General features: G+C 38.0%; 1 protein-coding gene across 1 annotated transcript; it reads right to left on the bottom strand.

The window, feature by feature from the left end:
• Positions 1–343: 343 nt before the first annotated feature.
• FAM177A1 (family with sequence similarity 177 member A1) lies at positions 344–23,792 on the bottom strand. The gene is given in 6 exon segments (XM_011283187.4): positions 344–2,362; positions 4,512–4,609; positions 5,678–5,744; positions 17,799–17,972; positions 23,615–23,719; positions 23,721–23,792. Coding segments are annotated over 6 exon segments (708 nt in total). The 5' UTR covers positions 23,778–23,792; the 3' UTR covers positions 344–2,155.
• Positions 23,793–23,962: the final 170 nt, after the last annotated feature.

Genomic DNA, 23,962 nt, shown 5'->3' with positions numbered 1-23,962 from the left:
AGAAGTCTTTGGACGTGATGTTTCTTTTTAGGATGTTTCAATAAAAAGTATTCAAGTTAATATTTCAACTAAAAACACTATTTTTAAAAATCTGTCTAGCTTTATTAACCAGTACCAGGGTTACACTGTACAAAACTCCATTTCGTTAAGGATTTTGTTAGAGAAATTAATTCAGTGTAAAGATTCTCAATTATACTGTTCTGTGTTTAATTTGTTTATGAGAAGAAAGATTAGAAGAGGGCAAAATATCATGAACTATGATCCAAAGGAAATAGTAATTATAAAAAGAGTTGAAAAGGAAGGAAAAGTGAAAGAGGCTTAAAAATAAGACAAAACCATTTAATGCATTTCTGGGAAATTTTATAGTTTGCATAAGTAAAGTATAAAAATTTAAGGCACAGTGAATAACTATATAAACATTACAAACTGGCCACTGTTGGACAAGTAGAGAAATTGAAATTTAAGAAACAAAACCTTCATAATTCATCTTCCTTCTACTACAATCAGAAGAGTTTCTAGGTAAACTTTCAGACCTAGTGCCTTTCAAGAGAGAAGATTCAGATCATCTTTAGATATGCATGCCTTCACTGGATAAACCAATAAATATCTGAGTTAGAGGTCCTATCTCAAATGAAGTTTAAAACAAATTGGAGGAGGTCAGGTTAACATGTTTTAGCGCTACTGGTAAACTAAAGTTTATGGTGACATTAATTACATAATCTGAAGATTAATCCTTTAAGTACTAAATTAAAGAGTTTACACCCATGACCAAAAAATTACCATCATATACCATGAAGTACCATACCACAAATCCTTGTAACTGAAGATTCCAGATGAAAAATTATCTTTCCTAAATCCTTCAAATTTTAGTTGAAGAACTTAATGGCCAGATGTTCGTGTTCACTGATAAAAGATTTCCTTAACAGGCCTACTGTACCCTATGTTAGAGTTTCTCTGAAGCCATATTTTATATAAAAATATTTAAGACTGAAAGCTTAATGCTGTTTTGAACAACCATTAATCTCTGAAAGCTTTAAGTTTGTGAAAAAGCTTTTAAGAGCAGCGTTTCTGAAATACTCCACACATTCTTCCTTACCCACATTTAGTTTTAAATCAGTCATACAGATATCTGTAAGACTATGAGCACATACTTAGGAATATTTTCAAAATCAGTTTCATATTACACTTTTGTTAAGTTTTGCCAATAGCACAGTGGACTCTAGAGAACTGACCATACCTGGGTTAAGTAAATTGTCCACTTTACTGTTGTTACTTTGAAAAGGTAATAACCAGTCACCACTATGCTACCATGGCACCTTATACAATATTCAAAAGTGAGCCCCTGAAGGGTTAAGTCTTCATCTGTCCCTTACTCCGCCCACCTCACTGCAACGACTTATCCCATAGGAAGCATTCAGGGTCCACTGAGTGACAAAACCAGGATGCCACGTGGATAACCACTAGGTGTTACCACTTGAATACAAACACGTTAATAAATTCATTCCGTAACTAGTGTTTTTAACATAATTTTCAAAGCTAGTTATTTGAGTACTGAAAAAGAAAAAGATTAAGTAGTAACCTGCATTAAAAAAAGTAAACCCATCTTAAAATTGGTGTTATCATCTTTTCATAAAATATTCTCAAGGAAAGAAAAATCAAAGTGCTTTTGTCTTGCTCCTTTTATTACACACGGTAAACCATCCTTAGTATGAAATTAATGGTTAGGTGTATAAATGTAAGACAACATGAGAAAATCTATGGGGGAAAGTCCTCATTTTAATCTGAGACCAGGAAGATCAGCTCCAATTAGTCTTAATCAGTAATTTAACTATTTTTTTTCTTACAAACACAAATAACTGACACGTTTGATAATTTAACTCTTAATTGGCAATTACGGCTCTAGAATGTCCTTATTTTTTTAAAGAATATTTTAAAACCAAAGCACTAATTTGACATACAGTAAAAGCATAATATAAATGCCCAAATTTCAGATCTGGCTTTTGCTAGATAGACCCTAAGAATAAAGAAACATTTCTCCCTTTCCAGATAATAATTTAAAATATAAATAATTGTATTAAGTCCCACTGAATAAAGAATGTGAAAGTTCCTGGTATTATAAAAACCCTAGAGTTTGAAGTTTGATAGTCATTTCATTCTATGGTGGGACAGACACTGGATTTTGTTTGTTTTCCATAACTACTTCACAGTCTGCCTCCATTTCAAAATTGAGATTCACAAATGAACTGGATGCCCCTGTTTCTGGTTGATCCGTCTGGACAATGGAATCAGCTTGCAGTTTACTCTGCTGGTACTGTCTTTCTGCTTCTTCAGACATCCTGTTTTCTTCTTCTTCTTCTTCTTCCTAAAAAGAGGAAATATCAAGAATTGTTGAAATATAAATGCCCAGAAGAAATATTTGTTCCCCTGCTTTCAACTACTTGTGCCTTTGTTTTTTTTAAACTAAAACATTAGTGTCATGTCCAATTCAGTTTGGTCAAATTAAGACAAGACTTACCTCCCTGTCCCCTGTTCCCAAACTGAAATGGAAACTATTATATGACATTTTAAAGAAAGTGATGTTATTTTTAAAACACGGTACAGCACTGCTTCCCTTAGATGGGACCTGAATTAACTTTGACAAAGGCTATATCTTTTCAGATTCTAATCTAAATTAAAAAATTGCTAGAGGCGCCTGGGTGGTTCAGCCAGCTGAAGAAGTGTCTGACTTCAGCTGAGGTCAGGTCTCGTGGTTCATGAGTTCGAGCCCTGCATCAGGCTCTGTGCTGACAGCTCAGAGCCTGCAGCCTGCTTCAGATTCTGTGTGTGTGTCTCTCTCTCTGCCCCTCCCCCACTCATGCTCTAACTCTCTCAAGAATAAACATAAAAAAAATTTTTTTAATTGCTAAATACTGTATCACTTCAATTATAGGATATCAGCCTATTCAGTGGAATAGGGTGGTCTATTCACTAAATGGTATAACATGGTTAATGCTTCTGTAAGCAGCTTGTATACAGATAAGGCAGTCACTGCCCTCAAGAAGTTTACAATCTAGGAGGGAAGTTAAGACATGTAAAAAGAGTATTAAGACAGAAAGGAATAAGCGCTATAGAGATTTAGACAGTAAGTAATTTCTAGTTCCAGAACTACTAAATTCATGGAAGAAGTGGCAATTGTATCAGTCAACACAATATGGGTAGTTAGTACAGAATAAGTAACCTGTCAAGATCACTCTAGAGCTTGCTTGAGAGAAAACAAGAAAAAGAGAACACTTAGGACTCTTTAATAGTCCAGGTGAGGTAATGAGGCTGTAAACAAGGCTGGTAGTGTTAAAAACACTCATGTGTTCATAAAACATTTTTGAAACCATATAACAAATATAAAGTAAGCTGCCTTAGGCACTCTCCCGTTGCACTCTGCTCCAGTGACAAAGTACTATTCTTGCCACTTCTCCAGATACATGACTTCTCTTCATGCCTCTACACTCTAGCTTTAGCTGAGCTGCCCTCCCCATTTGCTTGAAGGAAAATAATAAAAGATTCCAATATTTATCCCATGCTCATCTATATACATTGGGTGCTTTTTCTAAGCATTTTACATATTAACTCATTTAATCTGTAGAGCAACCCTGAACATGGATGCCACACTTCTGATTATTAAGATGAAGAAACTGAGGCTTACATGGGGCACCTGGGTGGCTCAGTCAGTTAAGTGCCTGACTTTGGCTCAAGTTGTGATCTCCCAGTTCACGAGTTCGAGCTTGCACTGGGCTCTGTGCCGACAGCTCGGAGCCTGGAACCTACCTCGGATTCTGTGTTTCCTTCTCTCTGCCCCTCCCCCCACTCACACTCTGTTTTCCTCTCTCAAAACATCAATAAACATTTTTAAAAATTTAAAAAAAAAGAAACTGAGGCTTTACAGACGTTAAGCATCTTGCTCAAGGTTACTAAGTTAGAAGTGGCAGAGTCAAAACTCGAATTCAGACCCTTTGGTTCTTCAGCCCATGCTCTTGAGAGCTAAACTTTTCTCATTCCTCAAGGCTCAACCCATTTTACCCCCACCCTAAGACCTCACTACATTTGCAGACAAAATTGCTTCACCTCTTTGTGCCTTAACAACTGGCACTTACACATTTCTAATACTTGTAATTTTCTGTGCACCTAACCCTCCACATCTATATATCCTAAGTATAGAGACTAAGTCTTCTTTGCTCATCTTAAAATTGCAAAAATAACCCAAAGAGAGATGTATGAAGATTAAATAACACCTCACATAACACCTAGCACAATGAAATCTAGCTTAGTTTCACACCAAGATCCTAGAGAAATTTCAGTATTAAAAAATACATAAATTAAAAATATCTAAGTTGATAAATTAATAACACTAGAATGAAATGCCTATCCTAAGGGAGCTCTCTTTTGGGCAGCTAAGGACGATATATATGCTCATTACACAACCCATGAAGTCCACAGTAAACCGAACTGAATGAAAAAAATGTAAAAAGGAGACACACCTCCTTCTTCATCCGGTAATACTCATCAATGGCATATTGGTATTTAGGGGTGCTGATGCCCAAAACAGATGCAATCTTCTCTCCAAGAAAGTCACACACTAAGGATACAAAAGTGAGATGACTTACACAATTCCATAAACTTTTCTTAAGTATTTTCTATGTGCAAGACACTGTAAAAATACAAAAGTTACAGTCTCTGCCCTCAGGGAGATTATGAACACTTAATACATCTCTTCTGTGTATCTTCCTTGATTTCCCCAAGAGGCAGTAGTGGCTCCTTCTGTTCCTAACAACACTCTCCTTATACCTCTAATTATAACCCATATCACCATGTATTATAATTATCTATTATGTGTCTATTTTTTAAAGAAAAACATATACTCTTAGAGAGTTGGGACACCATTAGGCTGTAGGAGAGGAAGGGCTTGTTCTCTAACACTCACTGAGTGCTGCCACATGCCAGGCATTGTGAAAGGTTAGACTCAGAAGGGCTGATGAAGCACATCCAAAATGTAATCCAGCTCTGAATGTAAAGCTCATGTTCTTTTCATTACACCACACTGTGTAGGTATATTAAGTGCTCAGTAAACGTTTCTTGTATGAATTACTGTTCAAAATTAGCTCTAGTAAAAAGCAGAAAATGACAGAAGCTATGAGGGAGTTAAAACTGGAAACAGAGGAAAGCTTTATGATTTAAAAACCTATGTTTAAAGTTAGCATGATTAAGTCATAAGGTGAGAATTCATTTCCTTCAAATATGACTTAGTTACAGCTCAACTTAAGATATGAAATATTAATGAAATTAAAATATAAATGAATTGTAACTACAGGCTCTAGAATAAGCAGACAGAATGACAACAGTATCAGTAGGAAATCATGTAACAAAATAGCAAAATAGCTGCTGACAGAACTAAGTTTCAAAAACACAAAAATTAATATAAAATAAATTAATAAAGCCATTTTTCAGTTCTTTAAAAAAAAAAAAAAACACCACAACCGGAAGCTGAAGATTAGATTAACATCTTCTAATGCTAGCTAGCTGCTGAAAGTAAAGTAATTACCTCCCTATTGTTTCTCCTTCACTTTGGAAACACCCCATTTGGCAAAGCTCCTGTTTTTGGAGCATATTATAATAGTTATACAATACTCAAACAGAAAAGTAGTACCTGAAAGGGTTGATGTGGCAGCTCGAAGCATGTAAAACCATAAGTAGGGGCCCCAGGTAAGTTTTGTCTGCAACAAGAAGTCAGGTTAGCAACATTCATACCTAAACTCATTCTGCATATTTAGGACAGAATGAAGTAATCAAATACTTGGTTGGCACATAAAACATTCTATAAATAGTACTATAGACTACAATCCAACTAAAAATTTAAAAGTTTTATAGAGAGAATTCTACAAAGACATTTTATATTTACCCATTTAACTACCACCACCTTAAACCCATGGAATAACCAAAAAAAGCAGCAGCCCCTAAAAATGGAGTTGGTAAGTCATAGTCTTGATTATTTATGCATTGACAATCTATAGCCTTTCTCCTGTCTTGCTGTTTTTTTTGTCTTTATTATTGATAAGCACAGTATCAGAGAGATGATGCAATAAATAGAAAGGGACCTTAAGAAATCATACAGTACATGGGAATGCAAACTGGTGAAGCCACTCTGGAAAACAGTATGGAGGTTCCTCAAAAAACTAAAAACAGAACTACCACTATGACCGAGCAATTGCACTACTAGGTATTTATCCAAGGGATACAGGTATGCTGTTTTGAAGGGGCACATGCACCCCAATTTTTATAGCAGCACTATCAATAACAGCCAAAGTATGGAAAGAGCCCGAATGTCCATCGATGGATGAATGGATAAAGAAGATGTGATATACACATATACAATGGAGTATTACTTGGCAATGAAAAAGAATGAAATCTTGCCATTTGCAACCACCTGGTTGGAACTGGAGGATATTATGCTAAGCGAAATTAGTCAGTACAAGAAAGACAAATATCATATGGCTTCACTCATATGAGGACTTTAAGATACAAAACAGATGAACATAAGGGAAGGGAAGCAAAAATAATATAAAAACAGAAAGGGGGACAAAACATAAGAGATGCTTAAATATGGAGAACAAACAGAGGGTTGCTGGAGGGGTTGTGGGAGGGGGGATGGGCTAAATGGGTAAGGGGCATTAAGGAATCTACTCCTGAAATCACTGTTGCACTATATACTAACTAACTTGGACGTAAATTTAAAAATAAATTAATTCAAAAACATTTTTTAAATCATACAGTACAACATACTTTATGATACAGTAGGCAAATTAAGATTCAGATAAATGAAGCAGAATAAGTAAGGGTATATCAAATGAACTTTCAATGGTGGGAAAATAAATGACCAATAAGCAACAAGATGAGTTTTTCTGTTTCTTTAAAGGTTATAAAGGGACTAGACCATATAGCCCAAGACAAGCTGACTGTATATTTATTTATAGGACCAATGGTAGAATGCAATCTACATTGTACAATTCCATTGTTAATCTTGATGCTGCACTTCCCACAGAATACTTCTGTGAAGCTTGCCACACAGATGACAGTTTGCCTCTGTGGATGAAATCAGTAATATAAGCATGCTTCACTATACCAATATTTTTGTTTACCAAAAGGAAGTAGAGAGCAATCAATCAAATAACAATTATTATTATTATTTTAATACTGTTTCCAGGAAGGAGAAAAAAGATAACATTCTTAGCTAAGATATGTTCATGATTATAAGGGTATTAAAACAGCAAACACAGGAATATCTGTAACTGGGTAGACAAACTAAAGAGAAAAGGGGGAAACATATAACACAATCTTCTCATGAAAAGTGGGTAAGCGAATTTCTGTGACAGGATTCTTGGAAAGACACAGAAGTGAGTTAGCTCCTCCACTTCTATTTACACAAGAATGAGTGTCCAAGCAAATACATTCAACTAAGAAAATACTGTATATTTATGTTTTCCTCAATCAAATCTAATATATGTATATCTTCTACATTCAGAGCAGGAAGCATCTCTCTTATTTGAGGATAAGGGTTATTTTAGGGACTCTGTTTAAGAGGCTCTCATCTTAATGTTTACCTTTTTTTATTAATGCTTATTTTTGAGAGAGAGAGAGAGAGAGAGAGAGAGAGAGAGAGAGAGAGAAAGAGAGAGCAAGTGGGGAAGGGCAGAGAGAGGAAGACACAGAATCCAAAGCAGGCTCCAGGCTCTGAGCTGTCAGCACAGAGCCCAACGCAGGGCTTGAACTCACAGACTGCGAGATCACGACCTGAGCCGAAGTCAGACGCTCAGCCGACTGTGCCACCCAGGCCCCCCTTCATGTTTACCTTATAGTCCTTCCAGCAAATGGGACAGTGCAGTAATCTAGGGAATGGAACCAGTTTCTATAACACATTATAATGATAGGGCCAAGAAACTACTTAGAAAGGGATTAAGCAGGCTTTTGAAGGAAAGCATATATTTCTAGGTGGACCAATTCTCCTGGGGTTGTTTCTAGAGAGAACAATTGCTAATAACCATGTGGTGACTACCAAAAAGTCAAACCTGCTCCAGAGCTGAGGAACCGGATAAGGATCCCCAAATAACATCTATCATCACACACAATTATACAGAATGAACGTATAGGGCTCTTTGTTTAAACACTGACCTCACTGAATCAAAAGGACAGATGACTCAAGAGCCTACAATGGAACCTTGCCACTACTGCCAGCATCGCTACCGCCACCACCATCCCAGTAATAAGAAAAATGGACTAGATCTTGGTCTTCAAGACTTCCAGTTTATGATGCAAACTCAAGCTGATTCATTTTTTCTACAAAAATTTAAGTATCAATCTCTTCCTGCATAAAGTATCCATCTCTTCCTTAATAGAGAACTATTGAGACTTGCTTTTTGGTTTTTAAACTTATTGTTATTTTTTATTATTTTTTAAATGTTTTATTCACTTTTTATTCTCAAATTAGTTAACATTCAGTGTAGTCTTGGTTCAGTAGAATCCAGTGATTCACCACTTACATATAACACCAAGTACTCATCCTAATAAGTGCCTTCCTTAATGACCATCACCCATTTTCCCCACCCCCATCAACCCTCAGTTTGTTCTCTGTATTAGGAGTCTCTTATGGTTTGCCTCCCTCTCTGTTTATACCTTATTTTTCCTTCCCTTGCCCTATGTTCATCTGTTAAGATTCTCAAATTCCACATATGAGTGAAATCATGTGATGTCTTTCTCTGACTTATTTCACTTAGCTTAATACCCTCCAGTTCCAACCACATTGTTGCAAATGGCAAGATTTCATTCTTTTTCATTGAGTGAGTGGTATTCCATTGTATATATATATACCACGTCTTCTTTATCCATTCATCAGTTAACGGACATTTGGGCTTTTTCCATAATTTGGCTATTTGTTGATAGTGCTGCTATAAACATTGGAGTTCATGTAGCCTTTTGAATCAGCATTTTTGTATCCTTTGGATAAATATCTAGTAGTGCAATTGCTGGGTTGTAGGGTAATTCTATTTTTAACTTTTTGAGGAACCTCCATACTGTTTTCCAGAGTGGCTGTACCAGTTTGCATTCCCACCAACAGTGAAAGAGGGTTACCCTTTCTCCACATCCTCACCAACATCTGTTGTTTCCTGAATTGTTACTTTTAGCCACTCCGACAGGTGTGAGGTGATATCTCATTGTGGTTTTGATTTGTATTTCCCTGGTATGAGTGATGTTGAGCATCTTTTCATGTGTCTGTTAGCCATCCGGATGTCTTCTTTGGAAAAGTGTCTATTCATGTCTTCTGCCCATTTCTTCAGTGGATTATTTGTTCTTTGGGTGTTGAGTTCGATAAATTCTTTACAGATTTTGGATACAAACCCTTTATCTGATATGTCATTTGCAAATATCTTCTCCCATTCTGTCAGTTGCCTTTTAGTTTTGTTGATTGTTTCCTTTGCAGTGCAGAAGTTTTTTGGTTTTTTTAGATTTTTTTTTTTAGTGTTTTATTCAATTTCTGAGAGAGAGAGAGAGAGAGAGAGAGAGAGAGCGAGCGAGCAGGGGAGGGGCAGAGGGAGACACAGAATCTGAAGCAGGCTCCACAGCCCAGAGCCTGATGTGGGGCTCGAACTCACGAACCATAAGATCATGACCCGAGCTGTAGTCAGACGTTTAACTGACTGAGCCACCCAGGCACCCCAGCTGTGCAAAAGCTTTTTATCTTGATAAGGTCCCAATAGTTCATTTTTGCTTTTATTTCCCTTGCCTCCTCCAGAGGCATGTCAAGTAAGAAGTTGCTGTGGCCGAGGTCAAAGCAGTTGCTTCCTGTTTTCTCCTGTAGGATTTTGATGGTTTCCTGTCTCACAATTAGGTCTTTCATCCATTTTGAATTTACTTTTGTGTATGGTGTAAAAGTGGTCCACATTCATTCTGCTGCATGTTGCTGTCCAGTTCTCCTAGCACCATTTGCTAAAGAGACTGTCTTTTTTCCACTGGATACTCTTTCCTGCTTTGTTGAAGATTCACTGGCCATATATCTGTGGGTCCATTCTGGGTTTCCTTATTCTATTTCATTGATTTATATGTCTGTTGTTGTGCCAGTACCGTAGTGTCTTGATGATTACAGCTTTGTAATACAGGTTAAAGTCTCGGATTTGATGCCTCCAGCTTTGGTTTTCTTTTTCAACATTACTTTGGCTATTGGGAGTCTTTTGTGGTTCCATACATATTTTGGGACTGAACAACTTACTTTTAGATTACAAAAGTAATGCTTATTTACTGTATAATACTTAGAAAATGGGGCAAAATATAAAGAATATCTAAGCCACCCATTTTTCCACTACCTGTAAATAATTATCATTAATATTTTAGTATACTATTTTCTCAGTCTTTTCCTAAGTGTGTATGTTTTTTACAACACTGTCATACTTTCTCTATCCTGCTGTTTTTCCCATTTACAATATTGGCATTTACCCAAAAGAACTGAAATCTGGACCTTGAAGAGTTATTTCCACTCCCATCTTCACTGTAGCATTATTCACAACAGCTAAGATGTGGAAACACCTAAATGTCCACTGACAAATGAATGGATAAAGAAATTGTGGTGTATACATATAATTCAAAAATTCACCGTAAAAAAGAAGGGAATCTTATCATATACAACAACCTAGATGAAACTGAGGACATTATGCTAATAAAATAAGCCAGTCTCAGAAGGACAAATATTGCATGATAGGCCAGCAATCAGCATTTCCGATCCTCCCCACAAGCCACCTATTATTGAGACTAAGTTCCAGGTAAATGCAGTTGACAGGTAGGGGATTCCTTCTGTCAGTCCCCATTCATGGAATGGAGGCTATACCATGGGCACGGTGCCACTAAGAGTATTGGGGCACTAATAGGCCCGGTTCATGAGGCAGTGAAAAAAACCAAAAAGATCTAAGGCTCCCCACCTCCACCAAGCAGTCAGCTCTTAAAGTAGGTGTGTCTTGGGGCGCCTGGGTGGCTCAGTCGGTTAAGCGGCCGACTTCAGCTCAGGTCATGATCTCGCAGTCCGTGAGTTCGAGCCCCGCGTCGGGCTCTGTGCTGACAGCTCAGAGCCTGGAGCCTGTTTCGGATTCTGTGTCTCCCTCTCTCTGACCCTCCCCCGTTCATGCTCTGCCTCTCTCTGTCTCAAAAAAAAATAAACGTCAAAAAAAAAAAAATTAAAACAAAAAAAGTATGTATGTCACTCAGAAATGCACCACTGCCCCTACCACCAACTTCAGAGCTCTGGTTAAGAGATTTTGCCCAGGAGAATAAGCCATAAAACAGATAGTTCCTAATCTTTTCCCAAAGGAACTGACTTCATTTGCAACAGAGCTGGAAAAGTTCAAGCCCAAAGGATGCTCTCAAAATCAGTAGAGATTATGGTGAAAGTTAATTGAGAGGAAGTTCTTAGAGTCTATAAAGATGCAGGCTAAACCATAGGCCAGCTAGTTTTTTTTTTTTTTTTTTAACGTTTTTAAATGTTTTATTTATTCTTGAGAGAGAGACAGAACATGAATGGGGGAGGGGCACAGCGAAAGAGGGAGACACAGAATCCGAAGCAGACTCCAGGCTCTGAGCTGTCAACACAGAGCCCGACATGGGGTTTGAACTCATGAGCTGTGAGATCATGACCTAAGCCGAAGTCAGATGCTCAACCGACTGAGCCACCCAGGCGCCAACCCCCCCCCCTTTTTTTTTTTTTTTTAGGCCAGCTAGTTTGTAGGAGAGAACAGGACATGGGGAGGAGACAGACTTCACTAAAATAATCCAACAGTCACTAAACAGAACAAAACAAAAACACAAGCAAATAATAAGACTGGGTGGGAGGGAGGAGAGGGAGAAGGCAAGGGGCAGTACCCAGAGTTGTTGCAATATGTTATCTAAAATGTACAATTTCCAACAAAAAACTAAGAGTCATGCAAAGAAACAGAGAAGTATACTCTGTACACAGGAAGAAAAGCAGGCAACAGAAACTACCCACGGGTGACTAGATGTTGGATTTAACAGAAAAAACATCAAAGTAACGGAAAACATAATTAAAGAAATAAAGGAAGGAATAACAACGTTGAATCAAAAAGACAAAATCAGGGGCGCCTGGGTGGCTTGGTTGGTTAAGCGTCCGACTTTGGCTCAGGTCATGATCTCACGGTCCCTGAGTTCGAGCCCCGCGTCGGGCTCTGTGCTGACAGCTCAGAGCCTGGAGCCTGTTTAGATTCTATGTCTCCCTCTCTCTCTGCCCCTCCCCTGTTCATGCTCTGTCTCCCTCTGTCTCAAAAACAAATAAACGTTAAAAAAAATTTTTTTTTAAAAAGACAAAATCAATAAAAAAATGAAAATTATTAATGAGAACCAGATAGAAATTCTGTAGTTGAAAAGTGTAATAACTAAAGTGAAAAATTCAGAAGAGGGACTCAACAAAAACTGACAGAAATGAAGGGAATAGACAACTCAACAATAACAGCTGGAGACAACACCCCATTTTGAATCATGAATAGGACAATCAGGCAGATCAACAAGGAAATTGAACACTTGAAAAACACTATGAACCAACCAGACCTAACATATCTATAGAACACACCACCTAACAACAACAGAATATACATTTTTCTCAAGTATGTACAGAACATTCTCCACGACAGACCAGATGCTGATATCTATAAAACAAACTTCCATAGATTTAAAAGGAGAGAAAGAATACAAGGTATGTTCTCCAACCACATGGGGGTGAAATTAGAAATCAAGAAAGAAAAAAAATGTGAAAATTTAAGAAACATGGGGGAAATAGGGGCGCCTAGGTGACTCAGTGGGTTAAGCAACTGGCTCTTGATTTCAGCTCAGGTCATGACCTCACGGTCAGTGGATTCCAGCTCCGCAATCAGCTAATGGCACAGAGCATGCTTCAGATTCTCCGCCTCCCTCTCTCCCTCTAACCCTCCTGTATGCTTTCTCTTTCTCTCTCTCTCTGTCTCCCCCCTCTCAAAAATAAATAAACTTAAAAAAAAAAGTAGTTAAAAAAAAAGAAATACGTGGGAAATAAATAACATATTCTTAAAAAACCAATAGGTCAAAGAGAAAATACTTTGAGATGAATGAAAATGAAGATGTAACACACAAAATTTATGAGATGTAATTAAAACAGTTCTAAAAGGGAATTTCAGGGGCGCCTGGGTGGTTTAGTCAGTTGGATGACCAACTCTTGATTTTGGCTCAGGTCATGATCCCAGGGTCATGGGATTGAGCCCCGTGTCAGGCTCCAGGCTGAGCATGGAGCCTACTTGAGATTCTGTCTCTCTCTCCCTCTGCCCTTCTCCCCTGCTCACACATTCTCTCCAAAATAATTTTTTTTAGAAGGGGAAGTTCATAGCTAATTAAGAAAGAAGATAACCTAACCTTCCACCTCAAGACACTGGAAAAAGTAGGGCAAACTAGACCTACAGCAAGCAGATGGAAGGAAATAATAAAGACCAGAGTGAAAACTAATGAAATGGAGAAAAAAAATAAAAGAGAAAATCAATGAAACCAAATGCTCATTCTTGGAAAAGATCAACAAAATTGATCAATCTTTTGCTAGACTGACCAAGAAAAAGGAAGACCCAAATTACTAGAATCAGAAATGAAAAAACAGAAAAAACTATAAAGGAATACTGTGAACAACTGCATGACAACAAATTAGATAACTTACCTATAAGAAATAAACAGAACTGCCACAATGGACTTAAAAAGAAAGAAGACAATTTTGTAATAATAATAAAAAAAAAACTATACACAGGGTGCCCGGGTGGCTTAGTCAGTTAAGCATCCAACTCTTAATTTTGGCTCAGGTCATGACTCCACAGTTCATGGGATCAAGCCCCAAGTCATCCTCTGCACTGTCAGTGGAGCTGCTTGGAATTCCCTCCCCCTCCTCTCTGCCACTCTCCCACTTGCACTCTTTCCCTCTCTCAAAATAAATAAACTTTAAAAAAAACAAAAACAAAAACAAAAAAAACAAAACCCAGACACAATGAAAAGCCTAGGCAGCTTCACAGGCAAAGTCTACCAAACATTTAAATAAGAATTAATACCAACTCTGGGGGCACCTGGGTGGCTCAGTCAGTTAAGCATCAGACTCGATTTCGGTTCAGGTCATGATCTCACAGTTCATGAGATCGAGCCCCACATCAGGTTCTGCACTGACAGCACAGAGTCTGCTTGGGATTCTCTCTCTCCCTCTCTCCCTGTCCCTTCCCTGATTTCTCTCAAAATAAATAAATAAACTTAAAAAAATAAAAGAATACCAATTCTTACAAACTCTTCCCCCCTACTCCCCCTCCAAAAAACCAGGAGTGGCAACAGTTCCCAACTCATTTTAGGAGGCCAGTATTACTCTGGTACTAAAACCAGACAAAGACCTTACAAGAAAATTACAGACCTGTATTTTCTATGAATATGGGTGCAAAAATTCACAGTAATTACCAGCAAACCAAATCAGGAACATATAAAAATAATTATATACAATGATCAAGTGGGTTTTACCCTAAGAATGTAAGGCTTGTTTAGCATCCAAAAAATCAATGTCACTATACCAATAGAATAAAGAACAAAAATCTCAAAACCATCCCAATTGATGCAGAAAAAGCATTTTACAAAATTCAAGGCTGCATCATGATTTAAAAAAAAAAAAAGCCTAAGAATAGAGGGATGTTCTTCAAACTGATAAAGGGAATCTACAGAATACTCATGGCTACATCATATTTAACAGTAAAAGATGGAACAGTTTCCCGCAAGATTTAGAACAAGATGAGAATGGCCACTTCTCAGCACTTCTATTCAACATTGTAATGCAGGTTCTAGCTAGGGTAATTAGGCAAGAACATCAAATAAAAAGCATCCAGACTGGAAGAGAAGAAAACTGTAAGAAAACAATTCCACTTACAGTAACATCAAAAAAAAAAAAAAAAGAAAGAAAAGAAAACAACAAAACACACTTAGCAATAAATTTAAGAATGAAGTATAAAACTTATACTCTGTTCTGTGTCTCCCTCTCTCTCTGCCCCTCCCCCGTTCATGCTCTGTCTCTGTCCCAAAAATAAATAAAAACGTTAAAAAAATAAAATAAAATAAAATAAATAAATAAATAAATATAAAACTTATACTCTGAAAATTACAAAACAGTATAGAAAAAAATTAAGGGAGATCTAAAGAACTTAAAGATTCATGAATCAAAAGTCTTAAGACATCAATGCTCTAAAATTTATCTACAGATTCAACATAATCCCTAGCTAACTTCTTTGCAGAAACTGACAAGCTGATTCTAAAATTCATATGGAATTGAAAGGGGCCCAGAATAGTCAAAACAATCTTGGGAGAAAAAGGACAAAGTAGAAAGTCTCAATGCCTTCAACTTCAAAATGTGCTATAAGGCAACAGTAACCCAGACAGTGTGGTACTGGCACAAGGAAAGACATATATACATATATCAGTGGAGGAGAACTGAGGGTCTAGAAATAAAACCACATTCTATGATCAAATTTGACAAGAATACTAAGATCATACAATGAGAAAAGAATGAGAAAAATGGAAAACCACATGCAAAATAATGAAGTTAGACCCTTACCTCAAACCATATACAAAAATTAACTCAAAATAGATCAAAGACCTGGGGCACCTCAGTGGCTCAGTTGATTAAGTGTCCAACTCTTGATCTTGGCTCAGGTCATAATCTCATGGTTTGCTTTGTAAGTTTGAGCTCCATGCTGACAGCACGGAACCTGCTTGAGATCCTCTCTCTGTCTCTCTGCCCCTTCCCTGTTTGTGCACTTCCTCTCAAAAATAAATAAAACATTTAAATAAATAAATAAATAAATGCCAGGTCACTGTAACTTTATATCAGTGAATTGTATGCCAAGTGAACTGTATTTCAATGAATCTTTTATTTCCTTTTTTTAATATTTTTTTTTAGAGAGAGAGAGAGAGTAAGGGTTGAGGGAGAGAGGGAGAGAAAGTGAGAGAGAGTGAGAGAGAGAGGGAGGGAGGGAGGGAGGGAGGGAGGGAGAGAATCTTAAGCAGGCTCCACGCTCAGTGTGGAGCCCAATGTGGGGCTTGATCCCATGACCACAGGATTATGATCTGAGCTGAAATCAAGAGCTGGACACTCAACTGACTGTGCCACACAGGCACACTTCAATAAAGCTTTTTTAAAAAAGAGTTAATCTTTAGGAAAGTAGTAAGAATGTATTCGTTTCTACACAATGCTTTTATTATCAGTTTCTTTGTAAGTAGAGAGCAACTTTTGAGACAATGACTTTTAAGGGGAACCTGGGCAGCTCAGTCAGCTAAGTGACCAACTCTTGATTTCAGCTCAGGTCATTATCTCACAGTCTGTAAGCCCCACGTCAGGCACCATGCTGACAGCATGGAACCTACTTTAGATTCTCTCTCCCCTTCCCTCTGCTCCTTACCCACTCATGCTCTCTCTCTCTCAAAATAAATAAACATAAAAATTAAATTAAATTAAATTAAATTAAATTCAAACATATATACAAAATGTATATAAATAAGAATCCCTTCAAATTAATTTAAAAGAAAAACACTTATTCCAACAATTCTCCCAATGCATGAAACACCTCTGCAATGTTTTGCATGCATTTGGAAATGCCATCAGAGTATACTGCACAGTCCTTTGAATATATTCTATAGTAGAGACTCTGGATCTGATGTTTTTTTAATAACCAAAATTTATGAAGTGTGGAATCTAATAAAAAACTAGTAATAACATTTTTAAAATCGAATACAAATTAATAATTCTCTATCCTGTTATCCTGGTTTATTTTCTTTATAGCAATTTTCAGTCTAATAATTATAGTATGTATTTATTACCTGTCTGCCCACTAGCATGTAATAGAAATTTATGTACCCATTGCTGTATCACCAGTGCCTGAAAGAGAACCCATTAGAAAGTCAGTAAATATTGATCAACTAAACTCTCAAAAACCTACTTAGAAGGACAACACTCCTTTTTAAGAATGTACAGCTAGTCCTATAATTTTATAGTATATCATGTATAATTTAGAAATTCTTAAAGTTAGCTGATAAGGCACATAAAATTAAGAACTATTCACTCCCATGTTCTTTTCTTCTTAATTTTTTTTTAATGTTTATTTATTTTTGAGAGAGAGAGAGAGAGAGAGAGAGAGAGAGAGAGAGAGAGAGAGAGCATAAGCTGGAAAGGGGCAGAAAGAGAGGAAGACACAGAATCCAAAGCAGGCTCCAGACGCTGAGCTGTCAGCATAGAGCCCGCCATAGGCTTGAACCCACGAACCATGAGATCATGACCTGAGCCGAAGTCGGATGCTTAACCAACTGAGCCACCCAGGCATCCCTGTACACTCCCATCTTCTACTCAAACTTTGAGGCAATATAAAAAGAACTGACAAATCCTAAGTTTTAGGTGGAAACTATTATAGTCCTTAATTCAAAGGGACTGGAATTCAAACACTCTTCAGTAAGATAACTCTTAAAGAAACCTAGCTACACTGACAAAGAATTCTGACACTCAAATGATTTCACACTACTGAAATGCAGGAAATATTTCCATCCATATTTGTAAAAATACTATTTTATACCAAAATCATAATGTATAATTTGATAATCAATATATAGTTAATTTAAACCTCAAAAGGCCCCTTCATTCAATGTTTAAGGGGAAACAAATCAATTTTAAAAACCACTGACAGAAGTATCAAACTTACCGGGTCAACAGTAGGCAAAACGTCTTTCTTCTCCAGGCTATCAACTTCGTCTTCATCTGTGCTGTATTCTTCCATTGTTTCACCACTCACAAAGTGGATGACTCTCCTCGGGACTTTCTTCTTTTTTCCTATGACTCCGAGTTCTACATTTTCAAAGCCTCTTTCACTATTCATCTAATGTCAATAATAAGATAATGAGTTTCAAGTGAGGTTAATCTTTCAAATGGCGAAAAGATTCTTAGTTGCTGTATTGTAGGGAATTAAGAAACATAAACCAATCCTTAAATGTTTTTTTAAAAGAGGTCACATACACACAAGAGTGTCAGCATAAATGTGGAGTTTAATGAATAATAAAGCAAACACATGCACACTCACTACTGAGGGTAAAAAATAGAACTTAACCAATAAACGTTCTTGAAGTCAACAGCTAAGAAATCAAGCACTGCACTTCAAGTCATAGCAATTCCAATGCTATATAATATGTGAAGATACTCTGGACTTCACTCATTTAAAGAATAATGCTAATTATGGATTAATGTACAATATCAAAGGAAAATCATATAGATGCACATATACATACAGTAGAGACGTAAAATAAAATAACAGTTCATGGCAGAGAATTCTACATCTCTGGATTTGGGCTTAGCTATGTGTGGGCAAAACAAAACTAGTATAACTTAACTCTGTATCTCTCCTTTACCCAAAAGTTCCTAATTAAAATGCTTTTTAACGCCAACTGGTACCAAAAGTGAGCAAAACTATATAGGGAAGGGTAGACCCTGGGTTGAAAGCATCCCCCATGAAGACATTCAAACCGAAAAAAAATTTTAAACTGTGCAGTCCAAATAAAACTCATTTGTAAATCAAATCTGGAAAACAGGCCATAAGTGTTCTCTCTCTAAATTTCCATATTTCTTAGTCAATAATGTATAGATGACAACAGTTTTCCTGATAGTAAAAGGATTTTACAAATTTCAGTATAACAGTGTGTATGGAATTCTAATTACACTCAAATTTCATTCCTAGGGAAATACTAATTTTACTTCACATATATAGCCATGTTCCAAACTCAGAGTAAATGCACATTGTGGGAGAGGACAAGGTTTTTCACTGTCATCTTGCCTCAAGTTTAAACTCCTAAGAAAGGCTTTATTTCATCTCCTTACTAGAATATTTCAAAAAGGCCAGTGCAATTGTGAAGAAAAATCTGGCAAGTGGTTACTCCTAGGGACAGGTACTAAGACAGGGGCAGAGGTTGAGGCAAGGGAGTAGTCAAGGGGGCCTGTTATTCTTTTTTTGTATTTTGTTGTTTTCTTTGCTTTGTGATGAGACTATGTTCATGTATTACTGATATAATTTTATGACTAAACGAACGAAATGATATAGGACTACAGGACTCCCACGATTAGAGTCCACATTGGTGGGATTCTCTAGAATAGTCCAGAGTTCAAAAATTTCGTCCTCTATAATGAGTCTTACACTTGTATATATGACCAAACAATTTAAAACCATGAATGTTGTTCAACCAACAGGAAAATTCTTTGAACTGCAGTTGCAGAGATGGGATTATACTGATAAAAATAGTGGACTAGAACTGCCCAGTTATACAAATATAAGTAACTTTACTTTTGCATTATTTCCTCTAATCCTCTAAGTTCCTTCTTTGAAAAAATATATGGCCTCTCTGTTCTTCACTTCCCAAAGGTAAGTTTAGTCATTAGCCAGGATTTGAATCCAGCTATAACCAACTCAAAGAACACATACATTGCTCCAAGACACACGAAGACATCACTGACAGCATCTACGACTCCTGTACAGTGAACTGAGATCATGAAAATCTTGAGAGCAGCGGCTATCTTTGGATTAACCTGAAAAAACAAAAGCCACAATTCTCCCTACCCTGTCTTGAAGGTTCAAACAAATCCTGGCCCTTAATAAAGGAAGACCAGTCCATTTATTATGTCCACAAACAAAATGGACAACAAATGGTCCACCAGGTTTACCTGGTCCCTAGGCACAGTGAGCCATTCCTACTCAATTTCATTTTTCCCCTTGAAATAAGATTTGGTTTATAGGTGTTCTGATGTCAGTATTTCCTTCTGAACCATTACTCAGTTCTGCGGATCCCTTCACAAGTAAGGGAAAGTCAGAGGAGTTGGGTTTTATCTCCAGTCATCACACTATCTGGATGGATCTGATGCCAAAGCCACATTCCCTGTTGGTAGACAGAGCTGAGACCTTTCACAGCACATCACCATGTCCCGTTCCACCCCCATTAGAGCAGAAGCAGCTTCTCACTGCTCCCTCTGGTAATTTCTCATCGGCTTAATTTTTCCTTTCTTAGATAAAGGCAAAGGAGAAGGCATATCTCTCACTGCCTCAACTACTTTACCTTCCTTCCTTGGACAACTTGAATACATCAAAACATTCTGGCTGGTTCATAACAATTAGTTTAAACTTAGCTACTATCTCCATTAGCTGTGATTCTTGGCAATATTCCTTCCAAAAGATTTTTTAAAACCTGCAAAGGTGAAGGCTGAAACATGATTCATATTTTTCATTCCAACACTGAGGTTAAGTTTAAACAAAACTTTGAGTAATATTCTCTACACACAATATAGAATTAAAAATGGCATTTTATTTGCTCTAGTAACATTTCATATAAAGATTTTTATTAAAGAGACTTTTATCTAATGGCTTCCTTTTAAAAATTTAATATTAATTTTTGATACAGTAAAACCCAAGTTTTAGGTTTATCTTCTTAAACAGGAATAAGCAAACCTTTTCTGTAAAGGTCAGATGGTAAATATTTTAGGTTCTGCAGGCCATATAGCCTCTATCACAGCTACTCAACTCTGTGAAAGCAGCCATGGACAATACATAATAAATGGGTACAGCTATGTTCCAAAAAAAGTTTATATAGTGGCTAGTGGGAATCTGGCCCATAGGCTATAGTTTGGTCAACCCATCATCTTAAGGAACGAGAGTGGCAAGTAAAAAAACCTGTGAAAGACAGTTTATGACATGTGATTCCAACCTCTAGGGAAAAAGAAAGGGGGAACAGTGAAGGGAGGCATTGATGAGTAAAACCAACCAGAAAATGAAAATAGTCTGGTGCAAAATTCCCAACAATTATAAATGAAAGTGATTCTCTGAATTTTGCAAATGTTTCTTTTTTACTGATAAACAATAAACCTCTTAGTAAGAAAAATTTCACTGTCCATAATACAAATTCCATTTTAACAAATTCCAAAGATCCGAAAAAAGAGGTTCCTAACATCAGGAAATTAATAGATGCATTGTCAATTCACATTTTATAGTTAACCAGACTAGACTGTAAATTAACTTATCTAGTTCCTCGGGGCCTGGTTTTAACGGCAATTTTCTTTTTACACAGTCCCATAGCACCAAGAACTTCTTTAAAACATGTACTGCACATCATGGAATTTATTCTGTGTCACCGTCCCCAACTAGGTAGCAACATGGAAGTAGGCAGAGTGTGTATCCTTCACTAGATAGTTCCTAGCACATCATAAGTTCTTGGTACCAGAGGTGCTACAAAAATGAATGTGTAGCACTAAAATTTTCACTCCTTTAATAATATCGAGGCTCAGATTTTGGTTAAAAGTCTAGTCAAAGAACCTGCCTGATAGGATATCACAACAGGTACTGAATGGCCGGATTTGAGGTGAAATTCTAAACACAAAGCCAAGCTCCTATTTCTTACTCCTTTCCCTACACTGCATTTAGAATTTCTCAGTTCAGACAACTGATCAAGGACAGGAGGCTCTCCTTCCACCCAAGTCCCCACTTGGGCCTCTTTGCTCTAAATATGCTCAAAGGCATAGATCTGGGGTTCCCAGAGATGTTTCTGTTTCAGGAATGTGAATGAGACAGCAAAAAAGGGAAAGTCAGAACACCGTTTGCATAGTATGAACCTATTTATGTTTAATGCAGAAGAGACTATGTATGTATAGGAAATCTCAGAATGATCACAACAGAAACTTACTTTTGGTGAAAGTGAATGTGAGATACTGGCGATGGGGGTATTCTTATGACTTCCTACTTTTTGTTCAACAGCCTCCTTTACTGTTTAGATATTTATTATGTTTCAACCAGGAATCTGAAAATAATATAATATCACTAAACCAAAAAACAAAGAGCCTCTCTTCAAACAATATTTAGCTGATAAATCAACACAGGTATGTTTACTTTGCTATTAGAGTGATTCAAAGCTTGAAGCAGTGATGAAAACAATGATAACAACAGAAGGAAAAACCAAATGAAAATATATCGAACACTACAGACTTAAAGGTCCAGTTCACATGTACCTGTCAGCAACAGGTCTCTACTGAAAATGAAAAGAGGCTCCCTAATCAATTAGTGTTGCCCCTGAATTCCTTCTCGCTGATGACTTTTCTCCTTCTCAAGTAGGAGAAAAACAAGAAATTCCATATAAAAACTAGTATGGAGAAAAGTTTTTGTTCATGCAAACTACGTTCTATACTACAAGAAGCTACACTCGCATTCACGCACTATTCCCTAGGAAACTGTAGTTTGGGGGAAATGTCTTACTAACATTCAGGTGGTGGTTAGTCTCAAAACTGAAGCTACCCAAAAAGCTTCATTTCCACTGAAGGTGGAAAGATTTCTACATAGGAGCAACTCGAGGTTCTTAATGGCCCACACTGTACTAATAAGCTAGTTTCAGGTGAAACAATTTCTTCATTAGTTTTACTTGGCCAAAGTTCCTAAACTATTACGTTTTTTTTTTTTAAATAAAGGAACACTTTATTATTTTTCTTAAAGGAGTCTCCACACCCAAAGTGGGGCTTGAACTCACCATCTTGAGATGGAGTTGGATGCTCCACCAGCTGAGCCAGTTAGGCTCCCCTAAACTACTACTTTAAACTATCAAACTGAAAACAAAACAAACCTCCAGACCTTACCTCTCTCAACTTCTGCTGTCCAACACAGTAACCACTAGCCACATGTGGCTAATGCTCCCTTAAAATGAGGATAGCCCAAACTTAGATGTGCAGTAGGTCTAAAACACACGCAGGATTCCTAAGCCTTGTACCAAAAAGAACGTAAAAGATCTCATTGTTAACTTTCACATTAATTACATATTTAAGTTTTTTGTTAAATTAGGTTAATAAAATATTAATAATATACAATTAAAAATTAAAATTTCTTTTTACTTTTTAAGTAATGGCTACTAGAAAATGTGGCTCCCATTATGCTTCTATTGGGCAGCTCCGAGCCTTAGTTACCCTGCGAGTGAAATGGGGATAACGCCCACATCATGCAGAAGTTATCAGGATTAAGTGAAAGAAAGCCTGTAAACGCTCAGCACATAGTTGCTATTAGCTAACCAAAGGGCACAAACAAGACAACTCAGGCGCTTGCACAAGGAGAGGCAGAGAAGTGTCTGAAGCCGCCGTCACCTGGCTTCCAGCTACTCTAAGGACAGCCTTTCGGAGCCACGCCTTCGTTCCTCGCTCGCAGACCCCAAGCTGGAATAGCACCCCCGGGAGCCCCCCACAGTCCGCAGAGCTGCCAGCGGAAAGGGTTGGTGAGGGACGCCCTGCTGTGGCGAGGCGTTCGCCCCTTGCCCCAAGCCGGTGCCTTTGGGCAGAGGCGAGGATACAGTGAGGACGAACCCCGAAACGCACCTCCGGCGGGCGGCCTGCTGGGAGGAACACAACACCGCGCAGGCCAAAGAGGGCAGCCGGCGGACGAGGGCTGTCTCCTCTCAGCTAGTCTCTCCTAGCCCCAGCCTCCGCGCCGCCACCTCCCTCGCCGGCCCCACCTACCTGCCGAGTCGATTCCCGGAACGTCGCGGCGGCCGCAGCTCCAGAGGCTCCTACTGCTTCTCCCTCCGCACGGCTCAGAGGCTCCGGGTCCATCGTTGTCACCGCTTACAGGGCTGCTGGCGCTGGCAAGATAGAACGTAATGGCCGATAAGCCCATTTCCATTCTCCGCCTCCCCACCCAGGCGCGGACCGAGCCGGCCGTCACGAACTGGCACTCACCGGCAGCGCCCACCTCGCGCCCCGCCCGGCCACGCCAAGGCAGGAGGAGTGGGGCTGGCTTGATGGGTGGGACCTGCCTGAGGGGCGGGGCCGGCCGGCGCCTCGCCCCCCACTCCCGCTTGGCAGACC

This window comes from Felis catus, chromosome B3 (assembly GCF_018350175.1).
Source record: "Felis catus isolate Fca126 chromosome B3, F.catus_Fca126_mat1.0, whole genome shotgun sequence".
Classification (NCBI taxonomy): Eukaryota; Metazoa; Chordata; class Mammalia; order Carnivora; family Felidae; genus Felis; species Felis catus.
Note: the sequence above shows the minus strand (reverse complement) of the source record. Positions and strands in the feature narration are given on the sequence as shown.